This window comes from Oncorhynchus mykiss, chromosome 27, assembly GCF_013265735.2.
Source record: "Oncorhynchus mykiss isolate Arlee chromosome 27, USDA_OmykA_1.1, whole genome shotgun sequence".
NCBI classification, from domain to species: domain Eukaryota; kingdom Metazoa; phylum Chordata; class Actinopteri; order Salmoniformes; family Salmonidae; genus Oncorhynchus; species Oncorhynchus mykiss.
The window spans coordinates 21,098,542-21,115,827 of record NC_048591.1 but is presented as its reverse complement, the minus strand read 5'-3'; the positions used below and the strand labels follow the sequence as shown (position 1 = coordinate 21,115,827).

At 43.2% G+C, this 17,286-nt stretch overlaps 1 protein-coding gene across 1 annotated transcript; it reads right to left on the bottom strand.

The window, feature by feature from the left end:
- Positions 1-308: 308 nt before the first annotated feature.
- On the bottom strand, positions 309-12,449 carry tada2a (transcriptional adaptor 2A). Its single transcript, XM_021587971.2, has 15 exons — positions 12,002-12,449; positions 10,986-11,092; positions 10,808-10,867; positions 10,579-10,670; positions 8,681-8,838; positions 8,045-8,133; positions 7,653-7,725; positions 7,460-7,523; positions 5,168-5,211; positions 3,183-3,293; positions 2,551-2,622; positions 2,228-2,360; positions 1,739-1,782; positions 1,284-1,363; positions 309-934 (listed from the first exon to the last, which is right to left on the bottom strand). Exons 1-15 carry the CDS (start codon positions 12,024-12,026, stop codon positions 749-751), a joined length of 1,338 nt encoding a protein of 445 aa, XP_021443646.1. The 5' UTR covers positions 12,027-12,449; the 3' UTR covers positions 309-748.
- Between the last annotated feature and the right edge of the window lie 4,837 nt (positions 12,450-17,286).

Here is a 17,286-nt window from a genome sequence, read left to right as displayed (position 1 = left end):
TAAGAGCGCCGATTCAAGGATCAGTTTTACATCTTAAAGAATAAGGTTATATGGATGGGGGAGGGGGTCTGAAACGCTTTATGTATACGACCCCCAGACCCACTACACTGGCAGAGAATTAATCAAATCAGAGATGGAGCCCATTGTCAAACTGGGAGTCTGGGAGAGGTGTCACTAACAGGACCTGCTTACATAAAGCAACTCAGCACTGATGCTATGATGGAAAGTTGGTTATCATGTAATAGCATTAATAAACAGGTAACTGCTATTACACAATAATAAGTAAAATACTACACCATATACTGTAATACTTTTTACATAAAACATTTTATTACAGGAGAAATAAATACACTGTTATTTTCTTATCTGCTGCTGTGTCACTGACAATAAAGTACTGTACAAATAGGAAGGTATGTCAGTTTGGTTAGAAGTTAGAACATATACAAGGCAAGACTGATGCAAAATGTAGGACCTGAAGTTGATGACAAATTTAGAGATACGATAGGAAAACAAACATTCAAACAAAGGAGGGCCATTGAAACTTAGTTCTCACAGCACGTGACAACATCATTTCACCAAAACAACATGAGTATAAAATGTATCAGTTAGTGTCCAGTCCAGCCATGATCCCTGCTGGAACAGTCCTGACTCTGAATGGGTCCCAAATTACACCTGGCTCTGGTCAAAAGTAGTGCACTATATAGGGAAAATGGTCCCATTTAGGACACAACCTGTCTCTCAGGCTGGCCTAGGCTTTGTTGATGTAGCCCTCCTTGATCAGGAAGTCGTAGATCTTGCGTGTCTTGTTGACGTCGATCTTGATGAGTGCCCGGGCCTGTGCCAGCCGTAGACCACCCTGCCGCCTGCACTCGTTCAGCAGAGCCTGCTTGTACTCCAGGTAGGCACCTGGCACCAGACGCACCACCTGGCACAACTGCAGACAGCCACAGGACAGAGACGCCATGTTACATCAACACAATACCAGTCACCATGACCCACTATGACCCCAACCCGCTGTTTAAGCCTGCGTCCCAAATTCCACTGTGTTCCCCAAACCTGTTCCCGGAGAGCTAATGTAATATTGATTTTTGCACCAAACCTAATCTAGCTGGCCAATAAGGTGAATCAGGTTAGTCACAACTCGGGTTAGAGTGTACTACTAAAAGTAGTGCACTATGTAGGGAATGCATGTACTTTCCTGGTGGGGCTGAGAGCCTTACATCCATAAAGATCCTAGAATTCATATGTAATAGAATGTATTTTATATGCAATTCTATTTGTACCTCTTTCTCCCTGTCGTTGAGCTTCTCTGTCCCTGGCAGGCCAGTCAGGTTGAGAGGAGGGGCGCATCTCCTGCCTGTTGCTGTGGAACAATTAATCACACACATTTAAACCGACGTAAAACCTGACTGTTCTGTTGTTTTAAATGACAACCTGACAGGTTGATGAATCCAGGTAATCCGTTTTGTTGGAAAATAAAGACAAATATTTACAATAGGCAAATTAGTGTAAATGGATGGAAATGACTGAGTGTACATAGATGTGTCCTACTTGTGCACTGGAGGTTACAGAATGACAACGGAAAGATAAAGCTAGAGACAAAAACACATATTCGTCCTGTTTGTCGAGCGTATTTCTGAATGAGCATCTCTGAGAATGCATTAACGTGACTCCACCTGTTGCCATGACAAGAAAAGTCGGAGAGAAGGAGAGGGAGTGGGAGATGAAGAGTCCTTACCTGATGTGGTGATGGTGGTGACAACAGGAGTGATACCAGCGTCACTGTGAAGTGAGATAATAGCGTCACTACAAGCAGCACACACACAATTCTCACTCTCTGGGACCCTCGTCCAGAGAGAGAATGAATCATCACACACACTAGCAGTTTTGTTCTTTTTCTTCATGAAGAATAATTATCAGAACTTGGAGAATACCCAAGAGATGGGCTTAAGATAAGTATTGCTATTCTTGTTGTTTAATTTTTTTTTACAATCAAGCACTACTTGTTGCCGTTAGAGCCAAGCACACAGTAATAAACTACAGAGTAGGTGGGTGGTACCTCAGTTATAGTCCGGTGCTAGCACCCCTAATTCAACTAGTCAACTTATCAAGCCCTTGATTAGTGGAATCAGGTGGGCTAGTGATTGACTTGAACATGAATGTACAACCACAGGATCCAGAGCAATGGATAGTGAAACACCACACAAGAGTAAGGAGGAAGGATTACATGGCAGCCTGTTTGCTGAGCCACTGCTGGCAGGCCCGTCCGTCCTGAATGTACTGCAGCACATCAACTAGCATGGTCCTCTTCCTCCGCTCATCCTCCCTCACCTGCTTCACACGCTCATACACCTTGGCACCTGCAGGGGGACATAGAGGAGTGAGGGGGTTACTGGGGCAGTCAGTCAGCCCTGGGTCCTGGCTGACACAAGGGAGTTACTAATGAGGCTCTGGCTATGTCCCAAAATGCACAATTTTCCTACAAATTGTACTACTTTTTAGAGCTGTATGGGCCTTGGTGATGGGGTTAGATGGGTAGACTGGACTCACTGCAGAAAGACTGGATGCCTGCTCTCCTGTACTCCTGTAGCCTGCCGATCTCTCTCCTCAGCTCAAACTCCACTGAAAGACAAGGAGGACGAGGTCAATGAGGCCTGTCCACACTCACCTCAACGGTCTCTACTGTAGACAGGCGGACAGACGGACGAACAGAAAGGCAGACAGAGTGAGAAACACTTTACCCCTCAGATCTGTGCTTCCCAACATCAGAGCTGATCAGACCAGAGTTGTAGCTCAGGCAGACTCTACGGCTGTTCTCTCTGACACAACAATGGAGTAGCGCCATGCTATTCTGAAGCCCCAGCCCTTTAATTAGAACGAGATGATGTCTCATCCCCAGACACAAACGCACAGACACACGCCTCTCACTCAAAAGGGAGTTCACACATCCAGTCACCCCGTTGGGGTCTGCTGCTGCGTAGGGACAGGAGATAATCTGACTGGCTCATTACCACGCTGATGACCGTAGTGTTACCCACAATATTAAACACAGGGGAACACTGGATGTGTGACTGCTCTCTGTGTAGACCAGAGGGGGAGGGGTTGGAAGAAACAATTATATTGGTGTTAACATCAACATGTCTACTGTGTGTGCATGTACAATATCATAATGTTAAACTCACATGCATGACTCTCTATGAACTTGTCGTGTTCGATGGGGCCCACCACCCTGGCAAAACGTCTCATAGCATCATACAGATCCTGTACCTCCTTAGGGTAGCGACGCTCCAGAACTGGAAGACAAAAACACAATGGTCATGTGATATGTAGCTGTTATTGTAGAGCAGGGCTGCCCAACCCTCTTCCTGGAGATCTACCGTCCTGTAGGTTCAGTCTAACCCTCTTCCTGGAGATCTACCGTCCTGTAGGTTCAGTCTAACCCTCCTCCTGGAGATCTACCGTCCTGTAGGTTCAGTCCAACCCTCTTCCTGGAGATCTTACCGTCCTGTAGGTTCAGTCTAACCCTCTTCCTGGAGATCTACCGTCCTGTAGGTTCAGTCTAACCCTCCTCCTGGAGATCTACCGTCCTGTAGGTTCAGTCCAACCCTCTTCCTGGAGATCTTACCGCCCTGTAGGTTCAGTCCAACCCTACATACCGGACTCAGCCAGTTAAGGTCTTGGTGAGCAGTTAATAACTAGAATGAGTTGGTAAATTAGAGTTGGACTGTAAACTTGGTAGATCTCCAGGAAAAGGGGCTGGCAGCCATGTTGTAGAGAATATGACAGCAGTGATCTGTATTGGAGATCTGTATCACATTCAATATTGTTAGATTAGAGGCTTTTGCGGAACACCAGAGGAGGAAATGTCCAGACATCGCACATGGAGTGACCCCCTTGCATCAATGAGATACCCTGCCATGGCCGATGTAAAAGCTCCCCCGATGGGCAGGTCACCCCATACCACCCTACTCACCTCACCCCCCTTCAAGGGCTGCTGCTGCTCTTCTTTCAAATCATTGCTAGTGTTTGTGTCCCAAACGGCAGCATATTACCTATTTAGTCAAAGCCACTTCATACTTTGTGCCGTAAGAATCTACCTGTATACCTATGGTATATATTGAGTGGACTCTGGTGGCTTTGCAGACATGACAATTTCTTGGATAGTTCTATATTCTGTTCACAGTGAATGTGGGGTAGTAGTATGACAGCAGCTCAAGGCTGGTGCCCCGCACATCTGTGTCTGTCTTCAAGCTGGCAGCTGAGTTCCTCATTTATTTGGAGGCTGTACAGTGATAGCAACGTATAGATAGCAGCAAAACACACACAGGTAGAGTCAATGTCCTGCTGAGCGAAGTCAAAGATTTGAAACACTCCATAACAGGAATGGACTGGTGGTCCTGATGTCTATAAGGGGAGTGAGACTGTTGGTCAAACTGCCTGGAGCAACAGCATGATCAGACCAGGCACGACACTGAGCCACCCAGGCTTGGAAACTGCTTCTATTACCGTGACACACACACTTTGACAGTCTCCATGACAACCAGGCTGCAGCTCCACGGCAACTCTGGGTTCTCTTTTGTCTTGAAAGACTAGAGATAAGAGGAGAGAGGGGGAGGAGGTGGGTGGTAGTGACTGGAGGCTGGTAAATAATAAATAAAACGTAAGGGTGTCCTCCTCCACCCATAAAACTACAGCCAATTTCCCAGGGCATGACCTGGATATAGTACTGCACTGGGCAGTAAAGGAAAAAGAGGACTGATTGGACACATCTATTCAGGGAGTCTCTTGCCTTCCCATCTTCCATGAATAAAAAGTGGGACATGAACATCGATTATATTACCAAGCTAGATGAAACGCTGCCCATGGAGAGGGGATCAATAAGAGCTCAAAGCTCCAATACAGTTGGTCATTAGACCTGCAGTGTTCATTTCATAGGCATCTATTCATAGTGGAGCAATAATTATGCTGTGGCACTCTGGCACTCGTCGCACTGGTCTCAGCGTTCATCGTAAATAAGAGCACTGGCAGTGCCTCCGGGATCACAGGTTACTGTTGATCATTATTGCAACCATGGATACATAATGCATATTCAGTCTGGGTGTTATATTAATGCCTGGTTTGCTGGTGGTTATGCAACCCAGCTCTAATCTGTTAGGAGAGCACTTACTTTGGAACTTCCTCAGGTTGATCAGTCCATGGTCCCGGATTATCCTGGAAGACACACAACATTAATATGGACACCGTCCATTGGTAAATACCAGCAAACTCTCAGGCTGGTAGAGTGAATGAAAACAGCAGTGGGTTTAGACTGACATTAATTGAATGAGTGATGGTACCATATAGCTGTTGAACCTGAACCACATAGCTTGAAGTTGTGATTGTGATATAGAACAGCTTTGCAACAAGTAGCCTTCCTGTGATGTTAAACAGGACCGGACAGTGAGGCCTACTGCGTCTGAACTCTGTGGCCTGTAGGTCACTGCCTTGGGCCTTTGCCATTAGACCACTCCCAAGTGGCGCAGCGGACTAACATGCTGACCAGACCGAACACGTCACGTGCGCCACAAAATAAATGTAGAAATCCATGTTATTCAATTACTGCACTCACACTGCTCGCGCACGCCAACGAGCGTCTGCAACGCCAAGGGCCAAAATATTTCTGACGCAGATCGCGCTGCAAGTCCTGCCTCTCCCATCTCCTTATTGGTTTATAGAAGCCATCTCCTCATTGGTTATACCCATATGGGTGATTGAATATTTTGCCGGTTGTCGTGGTAATACTGTGAATGTGTAGATGCCAATCACCATATAAAGTTCAAAGATGAAAAAGCCTGGAAGGAGGAAAGATGACTAGAAACGATTCGGTTGGCTGTTTTATGTGTGGATTAATTGTCGGAGTAGAGGACCTTGTGCATTTCAGGTAAAATAACAACTCAATGTTTATATCCCAGGACAAATGAGCTAGCAACAGGGCGACCAGGAGGTCTGTGGGGCGACGCACAATTGGCCTAGCGTCGTCCGGGTTAAGGAGGGTTTGGCCGGTAGGGATATCCTTGTCTCATCGCGCACTAGCGACTCCAGTGGCGGGCCGGGCGCAGCGTCCGGGTTAAGGAGGGTTTGGCCGGTAGGGATATCCTTGTCTCATCGCGCACTAGCGACTCCAGTGGCGGGCCGGGCGCAGTGCACGCTAACCAGGTCGCCAGGTGCACGGTTTTTCCTCTGACTTCCGGGTTGGATGCACGCTGTGTTAAGAAGCAGTGCAGCTTGGTTGGGTTGTGTTTCGGAGGACGCATGGCTTTCGACCTTCGTCTCTCCCGAGCCCGTACGGGAGTTGTAGCGATGAGACAAGATAGTAACTACTAACAATTGGATACCAACATTTTTATAAAAAATAATAATTTGCTAGCAACAGCAAGCTAGCTAAATGGGACACATTAGCTAGCAAGTGCAAGCTAACTAGCTAAATTCCCATACATGTTTAATTATTTTTGACCTGTCCCCAAATGAATGTCATCGGTTCAGAGTTTGTTTTGATATTTTAACCTGCATGTCGGGATCGCGTTTGGTGTAGGGGGACAAAATAAATGTATGCACAATAGCGCACGCACGCAGCCGGTTTGGGTTCCGTGTAAGGCACTGCATCTCAGTGCTAGAGGCGTCATTACAGACCCTGGTTCTATTCAACCAGCCGTGATTGAGTCCCATAGGGCGGCGCACAATTGGCCCAGCGTTGTCCAGGTTAGGGTTTAGCTGGGGTAGGCTGTCATTGTAAATAAGAATTTGTTATTAACTGACTTGCCTAGTTAAATAAAGGTTAAATAAAATAAAAATATGTCACCAGCTGGGGGTAGGCTAGCAGTGTTTGCATCCCAAATGGCACACTATTCCCTACATAATGCACTACTTTTGACCAGGGCCCACCAAAAGTAGTGCACTATGTAGGGAATAGGATGCCATTTGGGACACACATGCATGCATGGTCCTGGGAGCTCTGGCCAGCTAACATACCATACCTGCCCCACATGCCATTCCACAGAGTTAGGGGAGCAGCAATTCGTTAAGTCCGATTTAATGATGGATGTATTACCACATGAATGGACTGACCACCGTGGCCAAGACCAGTACTGACACACACTGAACGGGGCAGTGGACGGAATGTGACAATCCATGAACATCTCAAATTCATTTAAAAGGGTGGCCAGGTCAAACAATACTCAAATTTGAGTTGTGTAATGTTTAAGCCTTTCAGCATTAATAGCAACCGGTGATTCTGAACAGGCTAGTGTAGAGTGTTATGTTACTTGTGTAGGTATCACATTTCTGATTTTGGAAAGCCAAATGTTATTGTGGCAACATTTGCAGAGTATTACAGGCATATGATAAAGGGCAAAGCTTCTAAGAATTGAGCTGAATAAGTCCATTACATCTTTATAGTTAAACGCAAAATATTTCAACTTACTTCTTTCTTCTTCCTCTCTCCTTTAACCTTGAATGGTATATGTCAACAACGGCAATCTTCAGCGCTAGAAAGAACCAGACAAATGTGTCAGACAAGGCAATGATGATATTAAAACACAGTACATGTACAATAAACATAAGCAGGGTTGGACTTTTCTCTCAATTCAAATACAATGATAGCACTTTCAACTCACCATGTAGTATGTCTGAGTCATCATCCACAAAATCAATGTCTTTCAGATCCCACTCAGCATAGTTGTCAAATTCCTAGACAGGATGACAAATAGCAGGAAAGAATCACAGAGGTACAAGGAGATGAGTCAGAGTACAATAAGACTGCAGTGAGGCGGCCATCAGGAGAATTAACATCTTCATTCATACATGGGTGGCAAGGGTTCTGTCTTGGTGATCTTTAAGTACTTCCTATGATTCCAATCATAATATGCCAAGAGTATGAGAACATACTCATTATGACATAGGGATATGTTCTTTGAACATGCAGAACAGAAAAATGGAACGTCTATGTCCGACTATGTGATTGGAACTACTAAAGGCATGGACGCTTTAAGACCCTAGTTCCTCTCACCTCCATGAAGTCTGCTCTGGCAGGCATGTATCCAGCCATGTCTCGAGACAACAGGGAGTCAAAGGTGGGCCTGGGGGGGTCGTCAGTGGCTGGGAGGAAAACCAACAGAGTATTTTTACCTAGTGATCTGAAAAGTCCCTCATGACAAACATGACAGTACAGTAATCAAGTTATTACTGTGTAAGAAATAAAGCATAAATGAGGAACGATGTAGTTGCATATCAGATAAATGAAAAAAGCCATGTATTCCTCCCTGCCTTTATCAGCTGGACATCAAATCAAATGCGTGCTGAATACAACAGGTGTAGGTAGACCTTACCGTGAAATGCTTTACTTACATGGCCTTAACCAACAATGCATTTCAAGAAATAGAGTTATGAAAATATTTACTAAATAAACTAAAGTTAAAAAATATAAAGTAACACAAAATAACAATACTGAGGCTATATACAAGGGGTACCAGTACCGAGTCAATGTGCAGGGGTACAGGTTAGTCGAGGTCATACACAAAAGCATATCCTAAATCGTATTTGTTGTGTGGCTTAAGAATTCTACTATAACTTGTGACAAACAAACTCTCCTTATTACTATGAAGGGAGAAGTCCAGAGGAGTAGGTGTGTTGTGTGTATACTGACGTTTGAAGGGAATGGCTGTGTCTGCAGTACGAGCCTCCTCTATCTGTCTGAGGTTGAGCAGGGTGGAGGAGAACAGGGGATTGTTGATGAAGTTCTTCATGTAGTGGGCTTCACACTCCTCCTTGTTTTTGGTGCGCATCTGATACGCCACATCCTGCCTGTGCAGAGTCAAACAGGAAAGTGACAGTTATGTTTTTGTTATCAACTTGAACGTGTTTATATGGGCAGATAGTACAAGTGAGGGATGCTACAGAACAAATCAGACTGCAAATGGCAACTAGTCTGCAAGTTTGTAATACAGTTGAAGTAAGGAAGTTTACATACACTTAGGTTGGAGTCATTAAAACTTGTTTTTCAACAACTCCACAAATTCCTTGTTAACAAACTATAGTTTTGGCAAGTCGGTTAGGACATTTACTTTGTGCATGACACAATTCATTTTTCCAACAATTGTTTACAGACAGATTATTTCACTGTTTCACAATTCCAGTGGGTCAGAAGTTTACATAAACTAAGTTGACTGTGCCTTTAAACAGCTTGGAAAATTATGTCATTGCTTTAGAAGCTTCTGATAGGCTAGTTTACATAATTTGAGTCAATTGGAGGTGTACCTGGGGATGTATTTCAAGGCCTACCTTCAAACTCAGTGCCTTTTTGCTTGACATCAAGGGGCAATCAAGACCTCAGAAAAAAAATTGTAGACCACAAGTCTGGTTAATCCTTGGGAGCAATTTCCAAACGCTTGAAAGTACCTCATTCATCTGTATAAACAATAGTACGCAAGTATAAACACCATGGGAACACGCAGCCGTCATACCGCTCAGGAAGGAGACGCGTTCTGTCTCCTAGAGATGAACGTACTTTAGCGCGTAAAGTGCAAATTAATCCCAGAACAACAGCAAAGGACCTTGTGAAGATGCTGGAGGAAACAGGTACAAAAGTGTCTATATCCACAGTAAAACAAGTCCTATATCGACATCACCTGAAAGGCCGCTCAGCAAGGAAGAAGCCACTGCTCCAAAACCGCCATAAAAAAAGCCAGACTACGGTTTGCAACTGCACATGGGGACAAAGATTGTGCTTTTTGGAGAAATGTCCTCTGGTCTGATGAAACAAAAATAGAACTGTTTGGCCATAATGACCATCATTATGTTTGGAGGAAAAAAGGAGAGGCTTGCAAGCCAAAGAACACCATCCCAACCGTGAAGCACGGGGGTGGCAGCATCATGTCGTGGGGGTGCTTTGCTGCAGGAGGGACTGGTGCACTTCACAAAATAGATGGCATCATGAGACAGGAAAATTATGTGGGTATATTGAAGCAACATCTCAAGACATCAGTCAGGAAGTAGGCGGCAGCTTGGTCACAAATGAGCCTTCCAAATAAATGGACAATGACCTCAAGCATACTTCCAAAGTTGTGGCAAAATGGCTTAAGGACAACCAAGTCAAGGTATTGGAGTGGCCATCACAAAGCCCTGACCTCAATCCCATAGTAAATGTTTGGGCAGAACTGAAAAAGTGTGTGCGAGCAAGGAGGCCTACAAACCTGACTCAGTTACACCAGCTCTGTCAGGAGGAATGGGTCAAAATTCACCCAACTTATTGTGGGAAGCTTGTGGAAGGCTACCCAAAACGTTTGACCCAAGTTAAACAATGCTACCAAATACTAATTGAGTAGATGTAAATTTCTGACCCACTGGGAATGTGATGAAAGAAATAAAATCATTCTCTCTGGTGATCCTAACTGACCTAAGACAGGGAATTTTTATTAGGATTAAGTGTCAGGAATTGTGAAAAACTGAGTTTAAATGTATTTGGCTAAGGCGTATGCAAACTTCCGAATTCAACTGTATATGACACTTGAGCGAGAGAGTCAGAGAATGTGTGTGTCTACTTACCAGTTCCCAAAGCCACAGTCCATGACTGCTTCCAGAAGGGCCATCTCCTCCTGTGCTGTCCAGCTAGGTTCCAGCACAGGGAAGTCTGATGTCTGTGAGGGAGGAGGCATGGTATTGAGCATGATCACAATAGCTTGCCAGAAGCATACTTTTGGTAAATAATGGATAACTAAAGAGTCAATATTATATATGTTAATCAGAATGGACACCACAATTTCCAATGTCTTACCATGATTTCATACTTGTGATTACTCTCATGTTTCTTGAACTCAAACCCTCTGGTAAAACACTGTAACATATTTGGATTAAACAATTCAAGTGTCAGCAGAGATGCAAAGTTATCAAGCTAGGCAAAATGTATAAACAGTTTTATGTGCATGCCCGAGGAAGCAATGTGCACCCCTCACCTGGAGACAGAGAAGGAAAGGTGAGGGTCCACACTCCGCACATTTTATATAGGGTTCCACCAGGTTAGATGAGCAACCTCGACATGGGGGCTTGTCAGAAGGGTCATCTGAAAGACATAAATCGGCATCCATGCGCATGAAGGCGTAACAGCTAGCTAGCTAACCTGAAAAATGTCCTCAGTGTATGCTGCCAGCGTCGGGCCATTAAGGGCACAGGGAAGAAACCACTGAAACTCTGTTGTGTGCCCTGAGACGAAGTCAGGAATGTTTGCATCATTGAGAAGGGTGAAGAAAGTTGGACAGATCTCATCGAGGCACATAAGGATTGTATGAAGGCGCTTGAATTCAATAAAACTCCATATAATAAGTGTGTCGTTGGTGGCCGGCTGTCCGGAAGGAGACCTGGGATATTCCTCATTTATACTGCAACCTGAATGGAAGATGTGATCGCTGTAATGATGATGTTCCACTGAGAGAAATGCGCTGGCACTTGTTCTGCTAATTAGAATTAAATGCATGTCCTATGAATAATCATTTTAAAAAGGGTTATCTGAAAATAAATCCGCGTTATGTCGCAAAACTTGCCAGTTTTACTGGTAAGAATATGTAGACTTTAGATACTGTAAATCCTCTTAAAATGTGTTATTGGTCAGATTTAAAGCCAGCATCAAATTTAGCAGTAGCTAACAACACAGTTAACGTTGGCTAGATAATGTAGCTAGCTAGGTACTTCAAGTCGGAAGCTAGGAGACAATTAAATGATGGATTAGTTAGCCGATTGAATGGATTACATGAAAGAAACTGATACATATAGTTTAGCTAGCTAAATGGCTAACTCTAAGCTAATTGTTAGAAATCTCGCTAGCTGAGCTGCCTTCTACCTAGCTAACGTTAGCTAGCTATGTAGCACGACGAGCTGAGCAATAAGCTAGTTAGATGGATGCCGATATTTCGTGCAAACTATTTAAGCCGTATTTGTACGCTGTTTTTAAATGTGCATTTTAGTCAACACTTACTTCCAAAAGATGCCAAGTGGTCCATAAGATCAACCAAACAGCTGAAGCCTGGATTTGTTGTTTGTTACCAATGTGTATTGCTTCGCGTTCGATTAAGCGTGTCTGAAAACGCAGCGTTGGCGCAACTTTGTTGATTCTACACATGGAACACACCTACACTGTTTTGAGAAAAATGGTACGCAGCGTCATCTTGATATGCGTGCAACAAAACTTCAACATTCATCTTCTGCTACCATTTCTGTAAACCCGTCTACGCATTCAATTTGATGCATTTGTTCGATAAAATCCGAACGCGCTGCAAGTTGATGTAACGTTACTTTTGGTGTACCAATACGCAAACACTGTCGGTATGATCGAGGGGAAATATGGGTAGATCAATGCACAGCATTCGCGCAAATGCTGCACCGTTCATGCTCAAAAATAAATCAAATTGAAGGCTAACTCATGTATCTGCAACCAGAGTGGGGACTACCAGGGTCATTAGTGTTATGCGGTACCTTATTTAGTGTAAAATGTAAAGTTAGATGTCCTTTGAAATAAAAATACAAAGATATGGATCTCAAAGGGAATTTTATTCATTTTGACCATTTTGTTTTCAGTGTATGTTGGCGTTTTTGACATGTCCCCAGTTGCTAATTCATCAATTTAAACGAGAAATATAAGCAATTAAACAATAAAATATTCCAAATATGTATTCATTATTTTGTAGTCCTACGTAAAATATCTGTCATCTATAAAAAAAAATTCTCTCATTATTATTATTATTAGTATTATTTCTTCCTGTGTGTCCCTGATGTCACTTTCCACCCTGTTAGTTTGCAGTAATACTCCTTTAAAAAACAGCCCCTTCCCACAATGATATCACGTTCAGGAAGTGTCAATTATCAACACCCGATTTTAATCTATATTTTAATGTTTCATGATGTTAGTCAGTATGTCTCACTCTTACATTTCCACCCTGTTAGTCCACATTAGATGAACATGTTATAAAAATTTTGAATTTCAAAATATTTGTATTTGTTATTTGACCTTTATTTAACTAGGCAAATTATGTTTGACATAAAAGTTTAAATTCTCTTCAAGTGTTCCCCATTATGCTAGCTGGATCTTGATCACTCACAGTGCTATGGCTAACTTAGCCTCCAAATTTCCATCCTGTTAAGTTGATTGGAGTCCACCTGTGGTAAATTTAATTGATTGGACATTGTCTATATAAGGTCCCACAGTTGGCAGTGCATGTCAGAGAAAAAACCCCAGCCATGTGGTCAAAGGAATTGTCCGTAGAGCGCAGAGGCTGGATTGTGACGAGGCACAGATCTGGGGAAGGGTACTAAAAATATGTCTGCAGCATTGAAAGTCCCCCAGAACACAGAGGCCTCCATCATTTTTAAATGGAAGAAGTTTGGAACCACCAACGCTCTTCCTAGAGCTGGCTGCCTGGCCAAACAGCATTCGGGGGAGAAGGGCCTTGGTCAGGGAGGTGACCAAGGACCTGATGGTCACTCTGAAAGAGCTCCAGAGTTCCTCTGTGGAGATGGGAGAACCATCTCTGCAGCACTCCACCAATCAGGCCTTTATGGTAGAGTAGCCAGATGGAAGCCACTCCTCTGTAAAGGCACTTAAAGGACTCTCAGACCACGAGAAACAACATTCTCTGGTCTGATGAAACAAAGATTGAACTTTTTGGCCTGAATGCCAATTGTCATGTCTGGAGGAAACCTGACACCATTCCTACGGTGAAGTGTGGTGGCAGCATCATACTGTGGGGATGTTTTGCAGACGACACAACAGTAGTAGGCTTGATTACCAAAAAAAACTCTAACTTTAACCGATACACAATTGAGAGCATCCTGTCATGGTACTGCAACTGCACCACCCACAACCGAGGGTGGTGTGGTCTGCACAACGCATCACCGGGGGCAAACTACCTGCCCTCCAGGACACCTACGGCACCCGATGTCACGGGAAGGTCAAAAAGATAGACTTGAAATCATTGGTCACTTTAATAAATGGAACACTAGTCACTTGAATAATGCCACTTTAATGTTTACATATATTGTATTACTCATCTCATATGTATATACTGTATTCTTTACCATCTATTGCATATTAGCCTATGCCGCTCTGTCATTGCTCATCCATATATTTATATATTCTTATTCCATTCAATTCCTTATTCCATTAGGTATTTGTTGTGGAATTGTTAGATATTGCTGCACTAGAAGCACAAACATTTCGCTGCACTCGCAATAACATCTGCTAACCATGTGTATGTGACCAATAGCATTTGATTTGATTTTTCAGCGGCATGGACTGGGAAACTAGTCAGGGGATCGAGGGAAAGATTAACGGAGCAAAGTTCAGAGGGATCCTTGATGAAAACCTGCTCAGGACCTCAGACTGGGGTGAAGGTTCCCCTTCCAACAGAACAACGACCCTAAGCACACAGTCAAGACAACGCAGTAGTGGCTTTGAGACAAGTCTCTGAATGTCCTTGAGTGGCCCAGCCAGAGCCTAGACTTGAACCCGATTTAACATTTCTGGAGAGACCCGGAAATAGCTGTGCAGCGATGCTCACCATCCAACCTGACAGCTTGAGAGGATCTGCAGAGGAGAATGGGAGAAACTCCCCAAATACAGGTGTGCCAAGCTTGTAGCATCATACCCAGGAAGACTCGACGCTGCAATCACTGCCAAAGGTGCTTCAAAAAAGTACTGAGTCTGAATACTAATGTAAATGTAATATTTCTGTTTTTTTTAAATACATTTGCAAACATTTCTAAAGCATCTGGTTTTGCTTTGTCATTATGGGGTATTGTGTGTAGATTGATGAGGAAAAAAAAACATTTAATCAATTTTAGAATAAGGCTGTAACCTAACAAAATATGGAAAAAGTCAAGGGGTCGGTTTACTTTCCAAATGCACTGTATGCACCTAACAGGGTGGAACATACACCTATCAGGGTGGACATTTTGTCAGAAAAGATAGAAAAGGATTTACTTATGTAAATATTTATTAGCATTTACATAATGCATTTATATTTTATGTACAGTATATTTAGATACATATTTGTTTCTAATTACACTAGGCCTATTTACATTTACTTAAATGTGATATATACAATTACATATCACATTTATTTAGTCATTATGATGTATAATTAGTAATGTAATTAGCAACAATATGTGTGTATCACAGGTTGCTGGTGGCACCTTAATTGGGGAGGACGGGCTCATAGTAATGGCTAAAACGGAATAATGGAATGGCATCAAACACATCAAACATGTTTTACATGTGGTTGATACCATTCCTTTCACTCTATTCCAGCCACTATTGTGAGCCACCCTCCCCTCAGCAGCCTCCTTTGTGTGTGTGATGATATATCACCATTTACATTATACATTTCTACGTTATGTACAGTATAATTAGATACATATTTGTTTCCAATTACTTTACAATGACTAGGCATATATATATATATTTATATATCTCTGAGTCAGAGCTATGGCATCCTGTAGTTGCCTCTTCACTGTTGACTTTGAGACTGATGTTTTGTGGGTACTATTTAATGAAGCTGCCAGTTGAGGACTTTTGAGACATCTGTTTCTCAAACTAGACACTCTAATGTACTTGTCCTCTTGCTCAGTTGAGCACCGGGGCCTCCCACTCCTCTTTCTATTCTGGTTAGAGCCAGTTTGCGCTGTTCTGTGAAGGGAGTAGTACACAGTGTTGTACGAGATCTTCAGTTTCTTGGTAATGTCTCACATGGAATAGCCTTCATTTCTCAGAACAAGAATAGACTGATGAGTTTCAGGGACAAAGTTCTTTGTTTCTGGCCATTTTGAGCCTGTAATCAAACCCACAAATGCCGATGATCTAGAAACTCAATTAGTCTGAAGAAGGCCCGTTTTATTGCTTCTTTAATCAAAACAACAGTTCAGCTGTGCTAATATAATTGCAAAAGTGTTTTCTAATGATCAATTAGCCTTTTAAAATGATAAACATGAATTAGCTAACACAACGTACCATTAGAACACAGGAGTTATGGTTGCTGATAATGGGCCTCTGTATGCCTATGTAGATATTCCCAAAAAATCTGCCGTTTCCAGCTACAATAGTCATTTACAACATTAACAATGTCTACACTGTATTGCTGATCAATTTGATGTTATTTTAATGGACAAAAAAAATAGTTTTTTTTCTCCAAAAACAAGGACATTTCTAAGTGGCCCAAAACTTTTGAACGGTAGTGTATATAAACTCATCAAAAAAAGAAACGTCCTTTTTTCAGGACCCTGTCTTTCAAAGATAATTCGTAAACATCCAAATAACTTCACAGATCTTCATTGTAAAGGGTTTAAACACTGTTTTGCATGCTTGTTCAATGAACCATAAACAATTAATGAACATGCACCTGTGGAACGGTCGTTAAGGCACTAACAGCTTACAGAAGGTAGGCAATTAAGGTCACAGTTATTAAAATTTAGGACACTAAAGAGGACTTTCTAGTGACTCTGGAAAACACCAAAAGAAAAATGCCCAGGGTCCCTGCTCATCTGCGTCAACAAGCCTTAGGCATGCTGAAAGGAAGCATGAGGACTGCAGATGTGGTCAGGGCAATAAATTGCAATGTCTGTACTGTGAGACTCCTAAGGGACTCCTACTGTGAGACTCCTAAGGGAGACTGGACGGTGTAGGTGATTGTCCTTGCAGCTTCAGACCACATGTAACAACACCTGCACAGGATCTGTACATCCAAACATCATACCTGCGGGACAGGTACAGGATGTCAACAACAACTGCCCGAGTTATACCAGGAACACACAATCCCTCCATCAGTGCTCAATAGGCTGAGAGAGGTTGGACTGAGGGCTTGTAGGCCTGTTGTAAGGCAGGTCCCCACAAGACATCACCGGAAACAACATCGCCTATGGGCACAAACCCACCGTCGCTGGACCAGACAGAACTGGCAAAAAGTGCTCTTCACTGACAAATCAAGGTTTTGTCTCACCAGGGGTGATGGTCGGATTCACGTTTATCGTCGAAGGAATGAGCGTTACACCAAGGCTTGTACTCTGGAGCTGGATCAATTTGGAGGTGGAGGGTCCGTCATGGTCTGGGGCAGTGTGTCACAGCATCATCGGACTGAGCTTGTTGTCATTGCAGGCAATCTCAACGCTGTGCGTTACAGGGAAGACATCCTCCTCCCTCAGGTGGTACCCTTCCTGCAGGCTTATCCTGACATGACCGTCCAGCATGACAATGCCACCAGCCATACTGCTCGT

Coding starts and splice junctions, on each gene's coding strand:
- tada2a (XM_021587971.2), bottom strand. CDS start 12,026: ATGGACCACTTGGCATCTTTTGGAA. Junction 5,212..7,459: donor GAGAGAGGAAGAAGAAAGAA/GTAAGTTGAAAT, acceptor TGTGTCTTCCAG/GATAATCCGGGACCATGGAC. Junction 1,783..2,227: donor CTCAGCAAACAGGCTGCCAT/GTAATCCTTCCT, acceptor CTCACTTCACAG/TGACGCTGGTATCACTCCTG.